The sequence below is a fragment of the Quercus robur genome, chromosome 5 (genome assembly GCF_932294415.1).
Source record: "Quercus robur chromosome 5, dhQueRobu3.1, whole genome shotgun sequence".
Classification (NCBI taxonomy): Eukaryota; Viridiplantae; Streptophyta; class Magnoliopsida; order Fagales; family Fagaceae; genus Quercus; species Quercus robur.
Window position 1 is genome coordinate 44,383,911 of NC_065538.1, and position 23,893 is coordinate 44,407,803.

Sequence of the window (23,893 nt, forward strand, 5' to 3'; positions counted from 1 at the left end):
TGTTGGGGCCTCTTATGTGTGAAATGAAAGTAACACTATAAAAGGCCTTTCCAGTACTCACACCCTGAGATGAATAGTCTCCCATGGAAAACAACGCTCTGGTAGAACTTGGAAGTCTTCTTGAAGACAAAACTGCAATTCATATCACCAAAAATTTATGATTCATATGTTAGATATTGGGATTGGTATTGATGGTGAGATAGGTTTATATAGTAGAAAACAACATTTAGATAGTTTTGGTAATAGTTGATAGTATTGTACAAATGTTTTTTTTTTTTTGCTGCACTATTGTAACAATGATTTACCATATTGATTATTAGTCTCTGGACTGGTGTCACTTTGGAGCTTTAGGGGCCTCTGTTGGGCTGCTATTGTTGTGGACTAGAAGAGTAGTAGAGAAATTTGATGGGGCTGTGGGAAATTATTCAGTTTATGTAAGTTTAGATCAATACAAGTCGGTGTTTCAAGTCGTGCCTATGGTCCCAATTCTGAGCATGACAAATATGTGGGTTTGGTGGAGTCTTGGAAGAGATTTTGATATGATTCCGTTTGAGAAGTAGGTTTGATTTTTTTAATGATTTATTTCATGGTGTGTTTGTGCATTAAGATTAGAGTTTTTTACCCTTAATAACTTCAAAGGAATCAAAACTTTTATAAAGTTTTATTATTTTACTTAAAAAGATGATTCCCTCTTAAATTTGATGGAAGCCATGCGATCAAGTTAATAAAACTCTCTTAATTTTGATCAAGAGTGTATGTCAATTGTTTATGAAGTGAAACGACTACTATTGATAATGGTTTCAATAGATTAATATATTTTTCATAGTTTGTCAACAGATTAATATTCATAGATTTTATATTGCCATGGAGATCTGCTGGCAAAATCACATGGTAACATACTTACATAAAAATTAAATGAATAAAAAAGTCAATATGTAAATCTTCTGCAAAACAATTGAAGATTTCTTAAATGAACATGTATAATTATGTGTGAAAATGCTCCACATGCGAGGCTGTACTAACACTAGCATATATATAGTTTGAATGGGGCTCTCTTGATTTTCCTTATCTTATTGAGGTAACTGAAATATTTAACTTTCTCATCATCAATGCAAAATTTCATAGTAAATTTCTTCTCTTTGGTTATATTAGTCCTACCTTTGTATTGCTTTGTTCTATTTATTTTTTTATTATTTTTTTAAATCATTTATTTGTTTCTTTTGTTACAATTTATATTGTGCTGAGGTTAAGGTGTACATGACCATATCTGCATTACAACTAATTTCACATCATGTTTTCCTAGCTTATAGAGGGTTGAGACCTAGAAAATTGCTAAATTCCCAATACTAGGCTGCATCAGGAATAGCAAAGTTGGGGTCAAAGATACAACCTTTTCATCAAGGTAAACATATTACACATGTTTTTATTATTATTATTATGAACAAAAAAAATTAAGAACTTATTATTGTCACTATCCAGAATAATTTGTGCATCATGTATCTTAAAGAGCTTAATTGTGATCATAAATAAAGCTGTCTTTTTAATATATATTGGAAGACTCTTGGGTATCATGGTCATAATTTCAAACCCATTGCTAAGGACAGCTTAGTGGTTCAACAGCGCCTAGTGGTTTGTCAGCTAATTGATGCAATGAGTTTCATAAAAATCTGCACTACACTACACTGCACTGCACTGTTGAATTTCTCTTCTATTAATGTTTCTTGAATGTTAGTTGAAAATCAGATTCTTATTGTTTTGCTAGTAGGGATCTGGCATTTTGTTATTTAGGTTATTTGGTAATACAACTACAAGACAAGGACAATCAAGTATTTACCAATCTCTCCTTTATTCTGTATTGTTTCTTGCATATTTATTGGTAATATGTTTCTAGAAATAATTTGAAATTGGAATGTGATTGCATATTTAAGTTTCTTAGTTATCTCAAACTTGGTTTATGTTTGGTTTTATTGTTTCATTTCAAGATTGCCATTGTTTTTACTACCTCTATATACAATTTGTGTTCTATCAAAGAATCATGTTTTTTTAATTTCTATATTGCATATTTTTATTCTAAAGTTAGTATGTGGATGCTATATCGTGTATTTGCCAAAACCTTTTTTTAGTCATGGGTATTTTGATAAAACAACAAAAGTACGTATTCTTTAATATAGCAAAATTACAAATTTGATTTTTAACTTTTATATGTTGTAATACATTTCTCAACCTGTTCTATTGCTAGGCTTACATTGGTGATACTTCAAATGAATATAACAGCAACTTATCAAGTGAACAAGATAGTGATTCTACAAAGTTTCAAAAAGTTGATGTTCAAAGCAATGAGCAACTCACACCAACTTATCCCAAAAGGACATATTCAGTGACTACTACGAAGTAACAAAGGAAGAAGATACAAAAAAACACATTAAAGTTGTCTTTCAATTTATTTGAAATATTGATTAAGTAGTTCTTTAAATTTGGGTTTCATTCATTTAATGGATAATTAAAGATGCAAAGGAGTTGATTTTTCATTTTAATTTAAACTTAAGTTTGATTTCTATTTTTCATTACGTTATTTATTGTCTCATATCAAGGATGGGAAACTATGAAATTGGAATCCGAATGTGCAATAAATGAGGAAGAGAAAAAGAATAGTTTACATCTTTATACACAATAGTTTTCCCATTCATCGCATGGGTTAGCGACTAGTTTATTTAAAAAATTAACACAATAAAAGTAATTTATTCAAGCACACTCTAAAGAGATGATTGAATGATAACACATTGTTTTGGAATTGGTTTATAGATATGATAAAGATTTGCATTTTGATAATTAAGGGCCTATTTGGAATCCGCTTATTTTGCTAAAACTGTAAACTTTTTGCTGAAAGTACAGTACATAAGGGTAAAAATTAGTTGAAATAGTACAGCGAGACTCATGAATAGTACCAAAAAGTATAGTGAGGCTCATAAATAATTGCAAAAATAAGTTGAATAGTAAAATAAGCTTGCTTTTTAAACGGGTGCCAAATGCGTACTAAATTTGACAGTGTGAAGAAGAGAGTAGTTGAAATTTTGATTAACCACTAATTTACTCTAAAACACGGCTAAATGCCCCTAGAATGAATCTGTTGCTTTTTGCCTTCTTTTGAAGTAATCTCTCCGCGTACGAATTACATATTCATTGAGTTGAAAAGTTACTTAAAGTCACATCTCTTTGTCTATGTAACTTGTAATAAATTATTGGATATCTGACTGATGACTTCAAACTTTTTTTTTCTTTTTTTGGTGAGAGTAGAGACCATTAAACAAACTTCTTCGAATGTGTAAGTCAAACTTTGTCAAAAGTTTTGTGGAGAAAAAAAAATACAAAGATGCATACTCTTTTTTTTAGTAAACAATTCTTTGTACTTATTAGTTGGTGCATTTTTAATATATTTTATTTTAACTTGATATTTACAACAATAAGTTCAGAAGTATTTGAGTCATTTTTCTCATAATAAAAGAGAGTAGACTATATCGTACATTAGCCTTTTCCATTGTAGACCATTGTTATTGCTTACAAACTTTTGGTCACTTCTTTTTTGTGGGTGTATTGGGGCACGGCTGCACATTCTATTCCCAATTACTCCTTCTTTTTTAATAATTATTACAAGTGGATTTCAAATTCTAGTTCTCATAAAGAAAATCAAACAATGACACTATACTACAAAATTCTTGACATCCTTATTGTCATTCAGTGATAAGATTTAATATGATCCATAAAATTCTTGACATCCTTATTGTCATTCAGTGATAAGATTTAATATGATCCATAAAGATCAATATAATTTCATCTTGAACTTGGTATTATTTTGGATTTTAAATTTAATACACTGGTAAATGCATCTAATTACAAGGCACGTGGTATGCATGGACATCTAAAAGCGGAAGGTTATTGAAATCAAACAAACCAAATATTGTCTTTTATATATAGAGGTAAAGTTAAGAGAAAGCTCAATTAGAATTTAAAATTAAAATCCAATTTTACACTATGTATCTAAATTTAGGTAGAAACTACACCATAATTATTCACTTAAATTTGTGTCATGTATCCACTAAAGTTTTTTTAATTCTTGTGTCAAGTGAATTAATGAGTACAAAAATATTAATAATCTAATATTAACTATATAATTTATAAATAAATAAATTATCACATATGCTCAATAAAAATCACCACGCAAGAAAGATTACCACACGTGCTATCTTATTAAAAATTAGAAGAAAAAAAATTATTATAAGTAATACTAAATTTAGGTAAAAATTTTAATATGTAGCTAATTATATTTATTTTTTCAAAAAAATAATATGACTAATTATTTATATTTTTATAATAAAAATTATATTTAATTTTAAGTGTATCCATTTGTATACATGTATTACATGCTATTTTTTTTAAGGAAGAATTATTTATATATTTATAATAAAAATTGTATTTAATTTTAAATGCATCTATGTGTTTGCATAAGTTACATACTAGTTTTAATAATATTCAACCAATACTATAATATGAGACCAGACTGCAACTTATAATTTCATAAGCTATTCAGCAAAAACAAATACACCCAGAAAAATACATTCATTCGGCCATTTTTTAATTGAAGTGATACCTCAAAATCATTTTCATTCTAAGAAATGTAACTAATAAGGCTCCTAAGCCAAAAAGAGAAACAATAAAAGCATAAAATGAAAGAGAGGGTAGTTCTAAGCAAGAAACAATAAGCAAAACAAGCAACGACTACAAATTATAGGCCAATTACAAACTTAAAATCATGCAGAGAGAATGAACTTGATAAATATAGGCCAATTACAATTGCTATAACAATTTTGAATTGGGTAGAATTTGATAAGTTAGAACAGACAACGGGGAAGATGACAAGAAACCTAATAGATTAATACAAACTGTTCTTAAAGTAGAGATACTATTCAATTTACCTAAGAGGGAATAATTACAATTTTCTCCTCAAAAGCTAAGTTACAATAGTGGCAGCACACATAATCTGAGCAACAATATGCATTCTCTCCTGCAACCTCAGCTACTCAAATCTTCAGTACATATCATAGTTCTTGAGACAATATTGCGGAGTTCCCTGCAAAATAATATCAACTTTATCAGCCATAGAGGCATGAAATTACCTAGACTTTCAATTAATCAGGATTCAGGATAAAGAAACTTATGCCTGGAAAAATAAAGGCAAGTCCAAAATCATCTACTTGTCTACTTGATAATAAGAATAGTAGCATGGATTATTATGGATCATTTGTTCTGACCCAGAAATTAAACCAAGTATCCTATATGCACAATCGCATAAGACTTACTTCAAATCAGATAGTAAGATTACCACCATGACATTTTAGCATGAGCCACCCCTAGATCTGCCTTTTTTTGGTGAGCCTTACACCATAACAACATGTGTCATATGCCACTCAAGATGAGCAAAAAAACTCACTTCAGGATGCTTACTGCCTAACACCCCCCAAAACATAATATCATCAATAAATGAAAATGACCAGTTGGCACTTATTGCCATGGATCATCTCCAAAAAGAATCAACCTCACCATCCTTATAAACTACTTTCCATCATTTCCCTAAACAACTGAGAAACCCTTCAGATCAATTTCAGCTCCAACCCATAATCAGATAATCACACCACCAGTCAAGCTTAGTAGACCAATTTCCCATTTACATCACTCCACTGCTTGCAAAGATGCAATTCCTACCTTACATGTTACAACAGTAGAACACAATGCAATATCAAAAGGTATATCTTCTACAGCATAAGAGGTTGCTTACTTTGGTAGAATTGCTTCCAATAGCCTGTGTCATCAACAGAGGCTTTGGATGGAACTGTTCCCCAACATGTTGGCAAATAAGAAGCACCAGGATTCAATGACAAGGAAACTGGAGTGGGGTTGTCCTCTGTATTTGCAGCATCTTTTTCCTCCGTCAGTGAAAACCCAAAGAGTCTGCAGCTACTTTTACATGAGGAAACTAGATCTTCACTGCCCCCAAATGTGGATCGGTTTGCAAAAGGAGGAAGTGAAATACCCAGTTGATTATGCTCGAAACCAGAAGAATTCATGCCTCCCTGATCTTTCTTACAGAAGCTGTGACCAGAGTGTGAGGATGGTGTGAGCTTACCACCAATTGTTTCAGAAACAAGCAAATTTCGGTTACTAATTCTCTGCTCCTCCATATTATTGAAATTATACACTGCACTTAAGTTTGAAATGGGATTAATTGCCTGCTGGAACATTAACACAGAAGATGGAGATGAAACTTGCATAGATGGGGCAGATGGGTGCATATAGGCATTATTGCCCTGCATCATGGCAGACCATCCCTTCCGTGAGTTCGGCACTTTAACACCATCAAAGATTCCTAGGCTACCATTGTCATGAGCCTCATTTGTGGCTGGAGCTCTTCCATATGGAGAGCTTGGAAAAATTTCTTGACCTTGCAAGACCTTACGGAATTGGAAAGATTCACCAAAGCCTGTGCCTTTATAGGAGAGATCAGAATTCACAACTGGGTTTCTAACACCATCTCCCATTCCAGCAATCACAGAACCATTTGAACCAGGAAAACACCTCCTTGTTTCAGATGGACGATGGTTCTGAGTATCAATACCATCATAATGGGAAAAACCCAAAATTTCTTGACCTTGCAAGACCTTCTGGAACCTTGAAGATTCCCCAAAGTCTGATGCTCCAATCCCATCTGTTAGAAACATCAAGACCATTCAATCATGTTACATGGAAAAGGAAAAGAAAAATGGTTATGAATAAACTCATAATGCAAAAGAACCTACTAGGAACTGGAAATTCCAGTTTTGCTGAAGGCAAACCGATCCTGGTCCTCTTTGAACCAGATGCCATCAAGCTACTGGAACTGGAAAGAGAACCAGATGGCTCAATTTCCCATGGAGAGACCCTGTTATGCCTGGTCTCTATATCATCCCACCGTACCTGCAAAAAGAAGCCAACATTGTTTGCTACCTTCAAATCTAACAATTTCTTCAGGAACATCTCATATTAAAAGTAAGAATGGTTACAACACAGACAACTCAGATGCAAGAGCATCCAAACAAACATATGAAGTGCTCCAAACGTTGACAAACTTAAAGAATAGCATAAATTCTGATGCATGGGCTAGTGATTATTAGGCATAAAATTTTAATACAACTTAGAAGTAATCCAATAATGATCAAAGTCAATATCAATCAGAAACCCACAAACTATCCCATGGGACACTACAGAGAAATTCTTCGCCATAGATTTAGAGCTGCCAGTCTATAGCATGTTAGGAGGGGAAGAAGGGAAGAAGAGCTTTAAGGACCTCCTAAAGCACAAAACATCTTTAAGTTAAAGCTGGAATTTCAAGCTTTAGCATTAAAGCTCTTAGTGCATTGCTCTAGCTTTTAACATAAATAATGAATTCACAAAAAATGCCCATGCTTATGTCTTAAAATGACTCTGAATGCCCCACCAATTTTGAGAGAGAGAGAGCAAATAATTATTATTATTATTATTAATCAAATAAACATTGGCCGTTAATTGAATTAATTGATTTCAAGTATGAAAATACAAGCACTTTTATCATGTGATGCAGCAGGAAGCAGAAGGAAATATTGATTTTAATTTAGTTTTTCAAAAAAGAAAAAAAAAATTGGAGTCAATTGTATTCTATTTTAGGAATTAGTAGTTACAGTAATTAGGTTTATTAGTACCATCTTAAGAGTCATTGGTATTTTGTAATTCAATAATTGGGATTTCACATATCGTTTAGAAATTAGGTTTCCTAAGTCAATTAGAATTAGGTTATTAGTTTATATAAGCCTAATATTGTACTCCTCTAGAGACGGATTATTTTAAAGGTGAATAAGATTTCTCTTGAAATTCTCCCAATGGTCTGGTGCTGAATGTTAGAAATAAAAGTGTATGACTAAATGATTAAATTTACCATATCTCAATAACTTAAGCTTTTGGAACAATCGGTAATTTAACATAGTATCAGGGCAAGAAAATGTTGGTAAAAGTGTCAAGCGCACTTAAAGCACATAAGCCTTTTGGAGCCTAGGTGTAAAGTGCAAGTGCACGTCTAATTGAAGTAGAACGCACATTTTTCAAATATAATATCTCAAACTTTAATATTCATAACATATAATAAAAAAAATAATAATAACTCAAAATTTGTATATATTAGTATTACCTATTAGGTTAAGTGCAATTTTATAATGTTTGTAAGTTCGAATTTTACCTAAGTTATTTCAATCCTTAAATTTTTTTAAAGCACATTGAAAACAATTATCAATGGTGAATATCATAATAATCTAGTCAAAGAAATTTCAAAAATAATATTTTATATAATTCTCTTGTGCTTTATAAAAGTACAGAACCATGATAGTTATGATCAAATGATGTATACGGTTCGATCAACATACATCTAAAAGTCAAACACCAAAAAAGCACAAGAATTGTAAATTAACCTTGTTCGTATTTATAAAAAATTTATTTGTGTAATACAACACCCCAAAGATAGAGGTTGTGTAATAAATCATTGGTCCATGCCATTTCTTTCAAGATCAAAAAATTAATTTTGATGATGCATATCTTTTTTAGTAATAAAACAAAAAATGTGTGCCTAGGTACTTTGTGCTTCTTCAAAAAGCTCCAAAAAAGTGTGCCTAAAACACACTTCATTAATGACCTTTTTTTTGGCCTAGCGAAACGTTGAGAGCTTGGGGCTTTGAGCTTAAGTGTGCTTTTAACAACACTGGAATAGGAGATCCTGAGTTTGATCCCAGTCACCTCCACTCTACCTCCCATTTAAGATCCAACATGTTGTTGAACCTCACCTATTAAAAGGGAGTTTAAGCCCACACATGAGAGGGAGTGTTAGAAGTATGTGGTTAAATAATTAAATATACCATATCCTAATAACTTAAGCTTTTGGGACAATTGGTAATTTAACAGTTATTTTCTTTTATCACTTTTCACATTTAAAAGCCCTCTATTAATTTTGCTACCAAATGGGTGTAACTTCAAATCACTTTAGCATTTTAGCTTGTCAGCCGCTCAAAATCCTTAAACTCTTTTTAGTCACTTTATTGCGAAAGCTCTGCTTCCTACAGCAAAAGCTCTACAACTAGAGCAATGCCAAATGGAGCCTTAGATGTTAATTTTTGTGAATGACAAAGCGCTGCTTGAAACTGCAAGGGCAAGACAAAAATCAATAGAAGATGTCATACCCTTCCTGATACTCTAGTCTCAGAATTCAAAGTATGAGGCTAGTATTTTGTGTCACAGTTCACATAAGTACACGCATTCAAATTAAAACTGAGGATGGGAGAATTCATTTAGTGGATTTTGATACCCAACACTATTTAAAAAAAATTTAAAAAAAATTACACAGCTCTTCTGATGCCCAATGCATTTGACATTTGCTCAGCAAAGTTTAATTCATTATTGATCATATAATGAGTTTCAGGCACTCAGAAGATAAGAGTAAATTACAAATAATTGAAAACTTTATATGAACTAAAGGATATGCAAAGCAAGTTTCCAGTCACAATTGATAGAGACAATCTTATTTTACATCATGAACTGAACTTCAAGCCTCAAACATACAGCTAAATGAATGGAATAAGAAGCATACATTTGATATCATAATCATAATCAAGATTCAAGGAATGACCCTAAAAGTTTTCTAGAAATAATAATTATTTAATTAATAATTTGTACAGTGTTGGAATCTATAAGCATTTGTGTTATGTCTCAAAGAGAACAATGTATAGTTATTTAACTAATTACATTGATTGAAAGAGAAGGTACAATGGCAGAAAAGGAAGTGCAAGCATTTGTATAATGTTTTAAAGAGAAGGTATAGTGGCAGAAGAGGACTGTAAACCTTACTGTTAAAAAGCACAAAGGCTACAACAGAGGGTACAATGAACCATGGCAACTTATTTTAAATGCAAATACACACACACCACTCAAATAAAGCGTAAGATTACCATTAAATCTAATCCTCAATGCGCAAGCCCCTGATTAGCATTTGAGGAAAATAATTATTGTAAAGACGATCAGGTTCTGTCATAAATACATACCAGTAGGCATCTCCATTTTGAACCAGGCCATCTAACAGGATCCGCATCGCTAATTCCAGTTATAAACCCAGTGTATCTGACAAAAAGGAGGGAGAACGTTAGTTAGATTTTGATGAAGTATTTTATCTTAAGTTGTTCAAGCACAACAAGCCTAACCTTCTCTCTGCGGCATCTTCTGCTTCAAAACGCATTTTGAACCTCATTCCAACTGAAAATGAATGGTCCGCACTCTTCAAGAATTTACGAAGAGGAATTATGAATTCTGATGAGCTGGGCCTACTAGATATGCTAAGAAAAGTTTAGTCATATAGGGCACAATTAGGAAAGCATGGACAAAATGAATCTTTGAACTTTCAACAATAGGTAAGCATGAAGATAGTGAAACAGAATAGTAGAAACCACTGAGTAAAAAAACCTTATCATATAACAAGCAAATAGTTAGAAAGAAGACTAAGGGTCATTGGCAACCTTGTAAACCTAAGGTTCAAAGGCGAAGGATAATGGCATTACTTTGTAAGGAGAAGTGATCATACTTTTTAAGGCAGATTGATGTAGGGAGTGAAAAAAGTACAGACGTGGTGGCAGATGGAAAGAAAGGGGAAAGGTCAGAATACTTTTGAGATGAAGTGATGTTCTGGATAGTGTTAGCTGTGTGGGATATCCAGTGGAAGAGAAAATATGAAATTGCAGTGCTTATATGGAACCTAAGGTGGAAGTGAGAACAGAGAAATGGAGGCACTTTGTACAATAATTTTCTACAACGCTTAATTGTTTCAACTTCTCTTCTATGACAACAACAAAAAAACACAAAACAAAAATCCTATAAGATATGCATAACAAACTCTCTAAGCGAACCTATACAAACACATGCAAGTGATGCAAATGAAGTTCACATTATTCCAACCGAAATTCCTTTTTAGTCCATATAATTCCCCTGTAACCCAAATAGAGCCAAGCTGTTGACAAGCACCTCAAAGAAAAGGTAAGTTTGAATGGGGGTTTGAACTTGAGCCCCCCTATGTTAAAGACCTCATTCTGAGATCGTACATGCCAATCACTAACTAACAATAAGATAACAACAAAATGCTATATGTTTTGGACAAATACAAGACAAAGAGAACAGCTCAATACCTTGGATTGTAGTAAATGTTGAATGGACCTCTCAGGGATATGGCATTAACCACCTCCATGAGAGAGCTTTGATTCATCTGCTGGCTACAGAGTGCTGAGAAAGTAGCACCACCTTTAACTTGAACAGCTCTTCTGACTCCAAGTCGCAATTCTCCATCCTCACCCCTGGTGCAAATATCATAAGAATCACAAATAACATCTGAGGTTTCCTGTGTGTTAACTTTTGTCATTTTTTAAAATTTGCTTATTATTTTATATTAGCATAAGGGTGTTCTTGTAATCTTGTCATATCACTCCACTATAAAATGTGCCAAGATGAAGGACTAATTGATGACGCCCAAAACCTTCTCTCTCTCTCCATTCTTCTCTTCTCCTGTCTACTCTCCTAACCTAATCTTTCAAATTTTTATAAATCAACGTCCTCAATGTGAAACCATTTACCTAAGAAAGAGCACAGCATCTCCAGAAACAAGCTTCTTCTTGTTTACAAAAGCACTCCACCCAGTAGTGAGCAAATGCCTGCGTGGCTGCCCTGCTCAAGACAAGAGGCAGTAAAAAGACTTCATCAAAATTCTAATCACATGTTATTATTTGACCTTCTGAGATATCTCAGCAAATGGAGCACTAAATATGAATTGGATACTATGGTGTACCCCGGTAGATATGTCGAAACTTCCATTCCACACCATGCAGATCCTTTGCCACAAGCTCTTGCGATGGCCGCTGTTGCTTATAGTCCTACAATAACAATTTACCAAAGCTTATCTACCTATGCAAAAGAAGTATTAAGCTTAAAGCACATACATTGGTATAAAAAACGTGCATTCAAAACAATTGGTTGATGGTGGAAACCAGGTAATGCCAGCATATACGTGGAGAGAAAAACTCAATACAATTACCAGGGGAGGGAAACAGTCCTCAGCAGCTCGACGAGGGACAGAGAAGCCTCCATGAGTACTAGTATCAGAAGCAGTAAGGGTCTTACAGAACATGTGGGGTGTAGATGAATTCGCAGCTACTTCAACATCCTCTTCTTCACCATCTACATCAACTTCCCCTTCTTGCAGTTTCTGCTCGAATTGCTGTGTAAAATGACAATTCATGCAAAACAAAAATCACCCTCTAGAGCTTCAACATGGAAGTAAATAAGGAATGAAAAAAATATACATTTACACATGAAGTAAATCACATGACTTCATTCAAATTTTCAAGGACACAGGAAAAAAAAAAAAAAAAAAGCCAAATTCAAAAAATTTCAATGCCTCATTTGGTTGCTGATAATACCAAATGGAAAATGGAAATGACACAGTTAGAAAATTCCACATTCCCAAGTTAGAAAGATCATATTTGTCGTTTTGGCCTAAAACAGGCACAGCCACACGGCAAAGTTGGAAGTTTGTCCATCATTTTAATTCCCAAAGCTCAAATTTATCCTTGTTTCCTACATTTTATTGGCAACAAAAAAAAAAAAAATGCATAAAATCTGAACAAAGCTCACCTCACTTTCAGGAACCAGTGAAACCTGTGCATAGACTTCATCAGTCCCCTCCTCCGCCTGCCCCAGAAAAAAAAAATCCACAACTTTACACATCAAATTCACAATAAGAGAACCTTCTTTAACACCCCATTGCTTCAACAAGAAACCATAAGCTCAAGAAAATCCAAGAACTTACACTTCAAACCCCAATAGAACCCTTAAAAAGAAACACTTTAAGCACAAATTAGCTCATTCTTGCACAGTAACTTGGTAAAGCAGAATTTTCGCTGAACAAAAAATCTCTCCAAAAAAAAAACAGAAAACCCAAAATACCCAACAGCATTCACTAACAAAACGAGCAGAAAAGATTTTAGTAAAAACAAAGAAGTGAGACAAAGAGAGAGACAGACATAGATAGATATAGATAATGTTATAGTTTGGTGGGTGTTTGATTAAGAGGCATACATGGAGCTTGACATCGAGGACGCGACAGAACACGTGGGGAGGGACATCATCAGTGTAGGCAGGTGCGAGCGAGAAATCCGGAAGCTGTTCCAACTGACCCTGAGGGAAGTACACCACCACACTACCTTTCTTCGGCAGAGATATCAGTGGGCCCGCACACGCGTGCCATAGCTCCAAACACACCGCAGACGAAGCCGAACCTGGTGCTGACGCTGATGCTGATGCACCCAACACCAAATTCGAACCCGACCCGACACTGGTGTTCAACCCGACTACGGAGAACGACGATGAAGTTGTTGAGGACGACCCCGACGACGGCGTTTCGTCTTCCTCCGTGGTGTTCAGATCGATCAGACCCATTATTAGATAATTATTAAGCGTTTTGGAACAGTGAAGAAGAAGAAGAAGAAGAAAGAAAGAGTCTTGTTTGGGAATGAGAGAAATGGAAAAAGTGAGTGTGAGTGTGGTAGTGGGAGAGACAGAGAGGTCATGCCTGCATTTTTATGATGTGGGTAAAGAAAGCTTTGGGAGTCTGAGAGATAGAAAGAGAAAAGAGAAAAGAGAGTTTAGTCTCAAAAAGAGGAAGCTCTCTTTCTCTTTCTTTCTTTCTTTCCTTTTTTTTCTTATTTTTATTTTTTTCTGTTTGTTTCTACTTTCACTCTTTGTTTTTTTTGACAAAGTGAGAGAGTGAGTGAGTGAGTGTGAACTGTGAAGAGGTTTTTTTTTTTTTTGTTTTGTTTTTAGGTAACAAATCAAATCAAAAGCTTTGACGATGGTGGAGGGTCTAATTGGTAACAAAGAGTATATTATTTTAATAATAAAATTGATTTTTTTTATTTTGGGGGGTATTTCTGTTTTTGCCTTTTGTGTTTTTATTTTTGTTTGCTCTGGTCCGATGGCTGAGCTAACACAGCACTGCTGTTACTGCAGTGACTACTGTTGGGAGTGTGATGTGTGGCACAGAGTGAGTGAGTAAGGACTGTAAGTAAAGAAAGTAGTGCTTGGCTTTGTTAGTTATAAATAAAGTAAAAAATAATAAAATATTACTATATAATAATAATATTATTATTACAAAATGTACGGACTTCCTGTATTTCCGGGAGGATGTCTATTCTGTCCCCTTCTACTCCTCCAAATCTCACTCATATGCCCCCAATTCTTAATCTTCCCCCATTTATTTAAATAAAGCCTAATTGTGCAGTTTTCTTTTTCTTTTTTTCCTTTTGCTTTTTCCCATTTTGGGGTTTTTTTTTTTTTTTTTTTTTGGCACTATTCTTCTTTTTCACTGATTTTTTTAGAAAATTTTTAGGTACTCTTTTGGATACAGAAAAATGATGTTCTTTTCTCTCACATTTATGATGAACTCTATTATAATATTTAATTAATGTATTTCACCATAAATGTGAAAAAAGAGAACATCATTCTCTATATTCCAAAATTACCTAAAAATTACTTCAAGGATTTACTTTTTTGCTTGCTATACACAATAAAGTATTTCCTGTTGTTAGAGTTTGGAGGGGAAAATGAGTATTTGTCCCTAGTTTACAAACTATTTAGCAAAATGCTCTTATTTTAAAATTATTTAACAAAATGCCTTTATTTTTTAAACTCGATTTTAATAAAACCGAGTTCTATGTAAAATTCGATATCCTCTAAATTGAGTTCTATTTATATTTTTAAGTGGAACTCCAAATTAGCAATGTCGAGTTCCACTTGAATTTTCAAAAAAATTGAAGTGGCAAAATATGCATGGAACTCAACATTGCTGATGTCGAGTTCCACCTGTAACTTGATTTTATTAAAATTGAGTTTAAAAAACATGAGCATTTTGTTTCATAGTTTGTAAATTATGGACAAATGCCTTTTTTCCTCGAGTTTGGATTAGTTTTTTATTTATTTATTATTTGCTATAGCTATATTTTTTTAATTTTTAATAAATAATTTTTCTATTAAAAGTTCATCCAAACACAATTTCTGTGTGTGTGTGTTCAGATGGGCCTTTGAAAACTTTTTCACTATTTGCAATTAATTTTTGTGGGCCAAACTTTTGCAAGTTGTTGTATTTTTTTAATTTTTTTAAAGCTAGCTTCGGTGGTTTTAAAGCCTATTTTTGCATCCAAGCTTAAAAATTAATCTTCCCAACTAACCATCTAAAAGTCAGTTTTCTTGGTCAAAAAAAAAAAAGTCAAGTTTAATTTTATACACACCTAGTTTATTTCTACACTACTTGCAATTAAGTAAATTAACAAATTTATGTGTATTTGGATAAAGTTGTTTTCATTAGGTTATTTAGTTTACCTTATAAACTATACTTTAAAAAATTGATGTCTTAAAAAACGGTAAATAGGCTAAATAAGCCATAAATGTCAAATATATAAAAACAAAAACACAAAACAAAATAAAATCATCCAAAAGATGCTGCAGTTGAAAATGGCCAACTTTGAGAGCCTTGTAGAATTTTTACTTTTCATGGGACAACTTTTTTTTTTGTTTTGTTTTTAAATCATTTTGTAACAAAATCTATGGTACATTCTAAGAGAACAAACTGTGGCTATTCAGATATGGCACTAGACTTTTGTAATTGGGTACCTGGTTGGTAAATTAAAAAAGAGGTATGGTCTGAACTGTAGGTTACATAATGTTTAGAACATTCACCTTTTCTCCCTACAAAACACACACCAACCGCTTTGCTTCCTTAAGTTTTGACTTTTCCGTTAGAGTCCTACAGGTCATTATGAGTTGTTTTCTTAGGCAAAAAGCAAAGACAAAATTGCAAGTCATTATGGCTAACCAATCAGGGAACAAGTAAATCAATGAAATGGATCACCCTTTCTAATTCACATTATACTTCCCCATGAATCTCAAATTTTGTGGTCTGGTTGGAGCTATTATTCGTTGAATTAATTTGCATTACCCACTCTGTGTGGTTGTCAACATTTTCTGTTTAATAAACGAATCCATAGAATTTCTAAATTTAGGACCCGTTTGGTAAAAGATTTTTAGTAATGTTGTTTAAGTATTGTGGAAATACGTATGAGTTAAAAAGTGTTGTGAAAATATATATTGTGGTGTTTAAACACTGAAGAATGTTGTTTAAACAATAGTACCAAACGGGCCCTTCGTTTCAAATCAATCATGTTTAAAACTATTACAAAAAAATTACAAAGTTGTTTACAAATTCCTGACTATGGAAACAAGTGCCTCTAAAACCTTTAACATGTGTGTAGCATTGTTCCCATAATGAATAGATTCATGGTTGGAATTCTGTAAACAATGTAAATTGACATTTCAATCCATTTAGGAAGTGGTATCAAATGGGAATTTCCACAACCCCTTTTTCTCTGCCTCTACAAATGGATAAGACCTTGTAATTCATTTAATTTTGAACATCAAGTTAATTTGTGGTGTATTTTGTGACTTTAATGATAGGCATGTTTATTAAAAAGAATGCCAATTGCCCATGTGCCCTTTTTTATTTTGGAACAAAATTGCCCATGTGCTTTGAAGTGCGATTTTGAACCAAAATATAATAAGCCATGCTTTACTAGATTAGCTATTTGGATGCAACTTTTTATTTGAAAGGTTATTTGTTGAAATTTAGTTAAAATATAGTTTTATGTATTTAAAAAAATAATAATAATAATGATAAAAATGTATAAAAGAAAAAAAAAGTTAGACTCTTTTTTAACTTTTTGTTTTTACCAAATAAGGCTTAAAACAAGGGTAGATAAGCAAAAAAAAAACATAGAAACCCTACAAAAGGAAGAGTTTAATGACAAGCCGACGCTAATCTCATAGCATTAATAGTAAAAGATTTAAGGATATAGAACACGTAGTTGATCGAGGCTGGTTGGATGAAACATCCATTAATAAACCAACAACTTTTACAATTCAATGAACAATTTGAGACATTACTTTAAAATCAAATTATCGAAATGTAAGCTCTTAGAAACTCCTGGAAGTTAGAAATATATAGTAGAACCTTTACATTCTCTTTTGAAGTGTTCACCTAATTGGGGTATGGCAATGATTGAATTATTGCATTCCAAAAAATACTAAAATTTTGGCATGTTTTTCGAAAGAAAACCAAAGCAATATGTGCCTCAAAACTCAAAAGTTTGATGTTAGCTGTTTAATAATTGAATGGGAACTCACCCATAAAAAAGAAAGAGTTGCGTAGAGGATTATCCTTGTCCAAAATAATTCACATAAAGTCATGAATCTAAGTCTAACATTTGCTGTTGTTCTTGTTCATTGGTGTGCATGAGTGAGTGGTCTACGTTCCTCCAATGTGATGCACGTTGGATTCTGAAGCATATAGATGACCCAACAAGCATGCTACACGATCACTAAATAGGAAATCTTTCACGGCTTCAACCAGAAGAAAATGACAATTACAATATTCCATTATTCACCCAAACAAAATTTAAAGAAAAAAAAATTAAATTCCATCAGTCATTCCCAATGGGCTGCCAATTTAAAAAGATATATATAGGACAATTTGTCTCCTTTTTCCAATACTTTTTTTTAATAGATGATTTTTTTCCCCTAATTGATGGACAAAAAAATAGTAAAAGCCACTTAGAATTAACTGTCTAACAAGAATGAATCTATAAATTAAGATAATATAGGAAAGCTGGAAGAAAAATACCTAGCAAACCATCTATTATTTCTTGGATATAACTAAAATTAATTTAATTTGACTAATCCAAGCATCATTATTTTGTACTCTTAATTTTTTCTTTTTTAAATTGTATATCCGGGTTCCAATGATTTGGCCATTGAATAGATTAGTCTGATTTTAGTTTCTACAAGGAAAAACTTAAGTACAGTTTGTTTACCAAGGAAAAGAAAAGGGGTTCAATTTTTTTTAAGTGTTGTATCTTATCAATAATTGTCTCATAATTGTATAGGATTCCTGATGTGAAATGGAAGGTGTATATATATATATATATATATATATATATATGATGCACAAAATACTTATTCTTACAATAAATATGCTCCTTTTTTTTTCTTTTTCATAGATATGCTAATTAAATTCAAATATATTGCTGTTTTGAATATAAAAAATTTGTGGGTTTTAAATACTTTTAATTAACTCAATTGGTTATAAAGTTTTTTTTTTTTTTGAGCGAGAGATTTAGGGTTTGATCAAACCCTGCCTTCACCAAAAACTAATTGATATATTGACCTAATAATAAAAAAACAAGGGTAACGAGTGTCTTTAAAGTATTGGTTAACAATTCATTTTAGGAAAGTTTTGACACCACTTTTATGGGAAATGAAAAAAAACTGTCAAAACATTAATTGTTTTTTTTTTCTTCTTTTCCCATAAAAATTTTCTTTAAATGAATTATTAACTAATGTCCTAAGAGAATTTGTTAGTATAAGGGTATTCGTTAAAATTTCTCTATTATCATAAAGCAGACATTATAGGTTGAAATTATATCGTATTTATAAATAAATAAAATCTAATTTTATTTGAAAATATAATACCTATTTATATTGGATTAATCAATACAATTGAATGTTCAAATTTAAGAACGTACAACAATTAAATAAGAAAATCTAAATTTTATCCAAAAGTTATAATGTTAATTAAAAAATTAAGTGATCACCTTGTATTGGATGACAAAATTAATAGCTTGCCAGAAGAAATTAAGTTGAAGTACACTTTCGAGACCGAGGAGGACAATGTGGGTGGAACCCAAGAAGCGCCGTTGCCCATTAGATCAGAGACCTTTAATGACATAGATTTAGTAGTTAGTTAACAATAATTAAATTCCATTTCATTCCACGTTAGCAAGAAAACAAATTTAATTACATTCCAAATTTATTGAAAAATACAGTATATGATTAATAAGAAACATGGAAGAACGGATTCATTTGAGATTCAATAATGAAAAACACGGTATATTAATTCCTGAGTTCAAAAATTTGTGAAACCCTAAACCAGATTATAGCTAATTAAGCACCGACAATTTTCATATGTGAAGTGACGTGGAATGAAAGGGACCTAGAGCAAACGAGGTTTTTTTTTATTAACATGAGATATTCTTCGGGCACAACAAAGTGTCCATTTGATAATATAAATAATTTTTTTTTTTAAACTTTGTTTTTGTCTCATTTTTGAAAAAACAAAATATTTTTTTTATTACACATAAAAGTTACCAAATTAAAACTATACATTTTATCTCATGTTTCGCAAATAACTAATAAAAAAAACTATGAAGTCCCAAACCAACACAAAATTTTACTTCAATTTCACAAGTTAACTCATTGATCAACACATCATGAGTCAAAATAAAATAAAAAAATTATAATGAACTCTACTACAATTCATTTTGAATGTATAAAAATATTGTGAGATTTTGTCATGTTATTGACTTTCTTGTCACCGTGTTTGCACACATTATTAATTTGCTAATGACTTGTTATTATTAATAATTTGGCCATATTAACCAGTGCCCATCCATTTTATGAAAATTTTTATTGAAAATTAAAAAAACTGTTAAAAAGTTTAACAATTTTTTTAATTCTCACTAAAAATTTTTCCTAAAATAATTTAGGCACATATACTCTAAGAACATACATTAGTAAAACTCTTATTAATAAACCATATGAGGAAATTTTTGACATCATTTTCATATAAAATAAAAAAAATTATCAACAAAATTAATTATTTTATCATTTAATCATAAAATAGTTTTAAAAATAGTTTTAAACCACATTATTTAACATTTCTCTTAATAATTTTCTCCAAGAAAATATTTTTTGTGAATGAAGGGTATAATAGTAAAGAAGCTGTGATGTATGGACAAATGTGTCCCAGTAATGAAAAGGGTCAGGACCTCAGCAGAGCCATCAATTGCAAAGAATCCAAGCAATAGCTCTAGCTCTAGCTTTAGCTTTCTAGCTGTAACTGCAGCCTAGGGCTTTAGCTTTTGTAGGCCTAGTGAGTAGCCCGGACAAAACGGGTTACCCCCTCAGTGCCCATTTGGCCATGACCGGGTCGCTGCTTTTATCTTGTATTGGAAACTTTACTTATCCCACGCGCCTTCATTGTCTGAGATTTGCACTTTAAAACAAAAATATTATTATTTTAACAATGGTCGGATCTGAATGAATCTATGGACTAATATTGGAACAAGAAGTTACAGCAGTACAATGCAATGACACGAATTAAAATAATAAAATATAAAACATGACTTGTACTCCAAGTGAAACTGCCTTTTTTGTTGGTGAAAATGAATCACGCTTTTGGAAAAACTGGGTTAAAGTTGAGTTTCTTTTTGCTATAAGCCTTTCGGTATGTTTTCTTTATTATTTTTTATAGATAGTTTTGATTTTACCTCCTGATAATAAAATTATCAAGATACTAATTAGTTTTCTGATGTTGGTGAAGATCGAACAACAAATCTCTTGTTTAAGAACAAAAAATTTTGTCAAGAATTCACAAATATTTTCTTTTTTAAGTACCCATTTGGTTATAGATTTTTGGGCCAAAATTATGCTAATTATTTTTTCAAATTGCAACTTTCAAGAGTTTGGTATAATTTTTAAAATTTTGTTTTTCAGTCTTATAAACATTAAAAAAAAAAAAAAAAATTGCAATTTCGTGTAACATCTCTAGAACAACAATTGCAAATTGTCACATTTTCAACTCCAAACATAAAGCTGAATCAAGCTTACCCTAAACTTGATACGTGTTTATGATACATTAAAATTCCATCCTTGAATTTCAAACCAAATTTTTAAAGATTTTCATGCAGTAACTAATTAATTAAACTCTAATTTTTCCACCCTTCAATTATGTTAGTTGAAATGATCTCCAAGGTGTTGATTAAAATGTGTGATCAAAATTTGATGCCTCTCCCACAAACGTTGCTTTAGAATCCTTTTCTTTGCATGTTGATTCATAAAATACAAATAAATGACCAACTTTCTTACTAAACAAAGCCAGAAAACATGAAACCTTAAAATTGATAAGATTTTAAAATAAATTTACGTAATGTCGGTAATGAAAATGATTACGTAACTAATTAACTGTGTTTTACGTGTCTTCACCTACGTCAGTAGGAGCGTGGGATGGCAACATCATATCTTTCCCTTTTGTTTTTGCCTTCACTTTAACCTTTTACTTCAGTCTCACCCAACCCACTACCATTTGCTTTTTTTTAAAAAATATATATATATATATATTTTACCCCAACAACCATAAAAATTAAAATATTTGTTTTCACACACGGTAAGGTCAGTCAAAGTGACATCTAACGGATCTTTTATTTTTCTTTTCTGTTTTTTTTTTTTTTTCCTTTAATTTTTAACTTTCAAGAGTTTGGTATAACTTTTATACATGTTATGAATAAAGCTATATACCCAAAAATTTTGATAATATTTTTCAACACATTAACAAATGTTAAACTTTTGACTCAACATTACGTTTTTACTTACCATTAACAATTTATTATATTAACAAATGTTAAAATTTTTGTCTCTAAATTTTCTCATATTATTTTACTATTTGATAAATTTAAGTCAAATTTTGTTTTTCTTTTATAAATTCATCGTTAGACTATATTATCTCTTTATACTTTTTTTTTTTTTTTTTTATAATTTCATTATTGGGGGGAGAAAAAAATTTGAACTTTAGATGTCTCATTTGAAAACACCAATTGAACTATAAGGCTTTTTGACTTCATATTTGGATAATATTAAAACCATCATGGATTAATAATTATCACATTTATAAGCTACTTAAATTTTAAGTTTTTAATATTTAATTTAATACACAAAACATGGATTTATAGTTCAGATGATAAATAATATTTTACTTATATTATTATTTATTTTTTGGTTAATGCAATAGTATTTATAAATTATAACATAAAATTTGGCTTTCTTGTTAACAATGGTACGTAGAAATAAGAGTAAAAAATGATATTTATTGATAAAATTTTATTGCAAAATAAAATCTCTGTGATCCTCATGCATATAGAAAAAGGTAATTTTTTTCATCTTAGAACAAAGATCGTTAAAGCTATCAGTTATGGGTTTTTTATTTTTTTTTCAAGTGCTTGTGAACTTATTTTAGTTTTTATATATATATAAATACGATAGTATTTAAACCTATGACATATGTTCCATTATTATTATTCTTTATCATTAGGCTTGTAAGGACTCAATTTGTAATGGTCCCAAATTGGTAATGGGTTCGTACGTTAAAAGCCCAAACAATAAAATTTATAGAGAGTGGGCTGAAAGGCTAGGCCTTGGTCGTCGGACAATGGCAAGTCATGGTGTTCATAGTGGACGCACAGGGGTGAACTAAGTTTGTCCATGGACCTTGTCCATTGAACTTAATGTTCTTATTATTACTTTCCTTTTTTTTTTGGGTACCATCCTCCTCCCCTTTTTGGCGCATGAATCCTTACATTATATAGCCCTTCTCAGTCGATCCTGACCTTCCATCTGTCGATCAGACAGGTAACTACTCGAGTGTCTGTCCCATCAGCCGTCTCCTCCCACTTTCTGTTAGTTGCAATAACCGAAACCACACTGTTCAGGGGTCTTTTCCCATCAATGTGGTTAGGACGTTTGTTGGTGCATTCAATGCGGTGGTGACGTCTTTTCCTTGAACCATTCCCACACCGCACCCCGTGCGAGTCTCATTCCACTCGCCTTTTCTTCTAGGAGTGCTTTGGAGGATGCCTTTGATGACGTGTCGTTACTCCCTTTTAGTCCTCGGGATGCTGAGGACAGGATCATCCTCGGCTACATCAAAAGGCCATTTGAACTTTCGCTACTTGTCCTCGGCAACTATTCTCCTCGGCGCGAGCCTTGGGCCCTAATGGAAAGTGGGTCGGGACCACAAATTCTCTGGCCCCACAAGGCTAATACACTAATTGGTTGTTAGTATAGGCAAAGTTCAAAAATTAAATATTTTATTTGACGACAATAGACTTTATTAGTTAAGTTAATTAGAACTTACTTATTTTTGTATTTCTATGTTTAGATTATGTCCAACAAAATAATGTTAAGTGCAAGGCAATATTGGAGTTGTCTAAATATTCTTTTAGATGAGAAGAGTTATTATATTCTTGTATTTAGTGAGAACTTGTAATGATTAAAAAAATGATATTTTCCACAATAATCACTATAGTGACATAATTTATTTCATTAGAGATATTTAAGGAAGTGATATCTTAATTTTTGGCTAGGTACTATTCACCATTACTTATAAGATATCTCAAACCCCCCCCCCCCTCCACAAAAAAAAACCATAGTGTAGTGGATTGATCTCAATGATCTAGGAACTCCAGGTTTATTTTACACCCCAGATCAATGAATCCACATCTCGGGTACCCTAGGCCATAATGGTAATTTACTTCATAACTTGTCAAGCTAATGAGTTGTAATTAATATGCAATGTGATGACGTCGATTACCGTCACCAATGGGTCACACCGTACTCGCGACTCGAATTGAACCTGCACGACGAAACAAACTAAAGAATCCTTCAGAGAGCACCGGTGTGGTGCCGGCCAAAGACTCTCCGACGGTCAAGTTAGACTTCCTCTGTTTTACTTAGTGCGTTAGAGAGGGTTCATAAAAGCATACCTCGATTTCTGTGGGTATTACGCCTTTTATAGTGATAAGGGGTTGACTTTCCC

At 32.1% G+C, this 23,893-nt stretch overlaps 1 protein-coding gene and 1 long non-coding RNA gene across 5 annotated transcripts; one reads left to right on the top strand and one right to left on the bottom strand.

The window, feature by feature from the left end:
* The first annotated feature begins 272 nt into the window (after positions 1–272).
* On the top strand, positions 273–2,557 carry LOC126726045 (uncharacterized). Of its 2 annotated transcripts, none has more exons than XR_007655674.1 (2): positions 273–1,402; positions 1,766–2,557. It is a non-coding gene; the product is annotated as an uncharacterized LOC126726045 (long non-coding RNA). The 2 variants fall into 2 exon arrangements; XR_007655673.1 differs by having other exon boundaries at positions 2,275–2,557.
* A 2,239-nt stretch (positions 2,558–4,796) lies between these two features.
* LOC126726047 (auxin response factor 3) lies at positions 4,797–13,828 on the bottom strand. 3 transcript variants are annotated; one of them, XM_050431157.1, is made up of 11 exons: positions 13,219–13,828; positions 12,775–12,831; positions 12,176–12,358; positions 11,930–12,014; positions 11,718–11,808; positions 11,277–11,441; positions 10,302–10,421; positions 10,146–10,221; positions 6,849–7,005; positions 5,831–6,757; positions 4,797–5,125 (listed from the first exon to the last, which is right to left on the bottom strand). In XM_050431157.1, exons 1-11 carry the CDS (start codon positions 13,576–13,578, stop codon positions 5,094–5,096), a joined length of 2,253 nt encoding a protein of 750 aa, XP_050287114.1. In that variant the 5' UTR covers positions 13,579–13,828; the 3' UTR covers positions 4,797–5,093. The 3 variants fall into 3 exon arrangements, with proteins under 3 accessions (XP_050287114.1, XP_050287112.1, XP_050287113.1); XM_050431155.1 differs by having other exon boundaries at positions 10,302–10,433; XM_050431156.1 differs by having other exon boundaries at positions 10,302–10,424; positions 13,219–13,827.
* Between the last annotated feature and the right edge of the window lie 10,065 nt (positions 13,829–23,893).

Bases quoted from the DNA above. Each gene is read 5' to 3' on its own strand.
- LOC126726047 (XM_050431155.1), bottom strand. From the start codon at position 13,578: ATGGGTCTGATCGATCTGAACACCACGGAGGAAGACGAAACGCCGTCG. The intron at 12,359-12,774 runs GTGAGCTTTGTT...CATTTTACACAG, and splicing joins CACTGGTTCCTGAAAGTGAG to CAATTCGAGCAGAAACTGCA. The intron at 11,809-11,929 runs GTACACCATAGT...TGTCTTGAGCAG, and splicing joins GTTTCGACATATCTACCGGG to GGCAGCCACGCAGGCATTTG.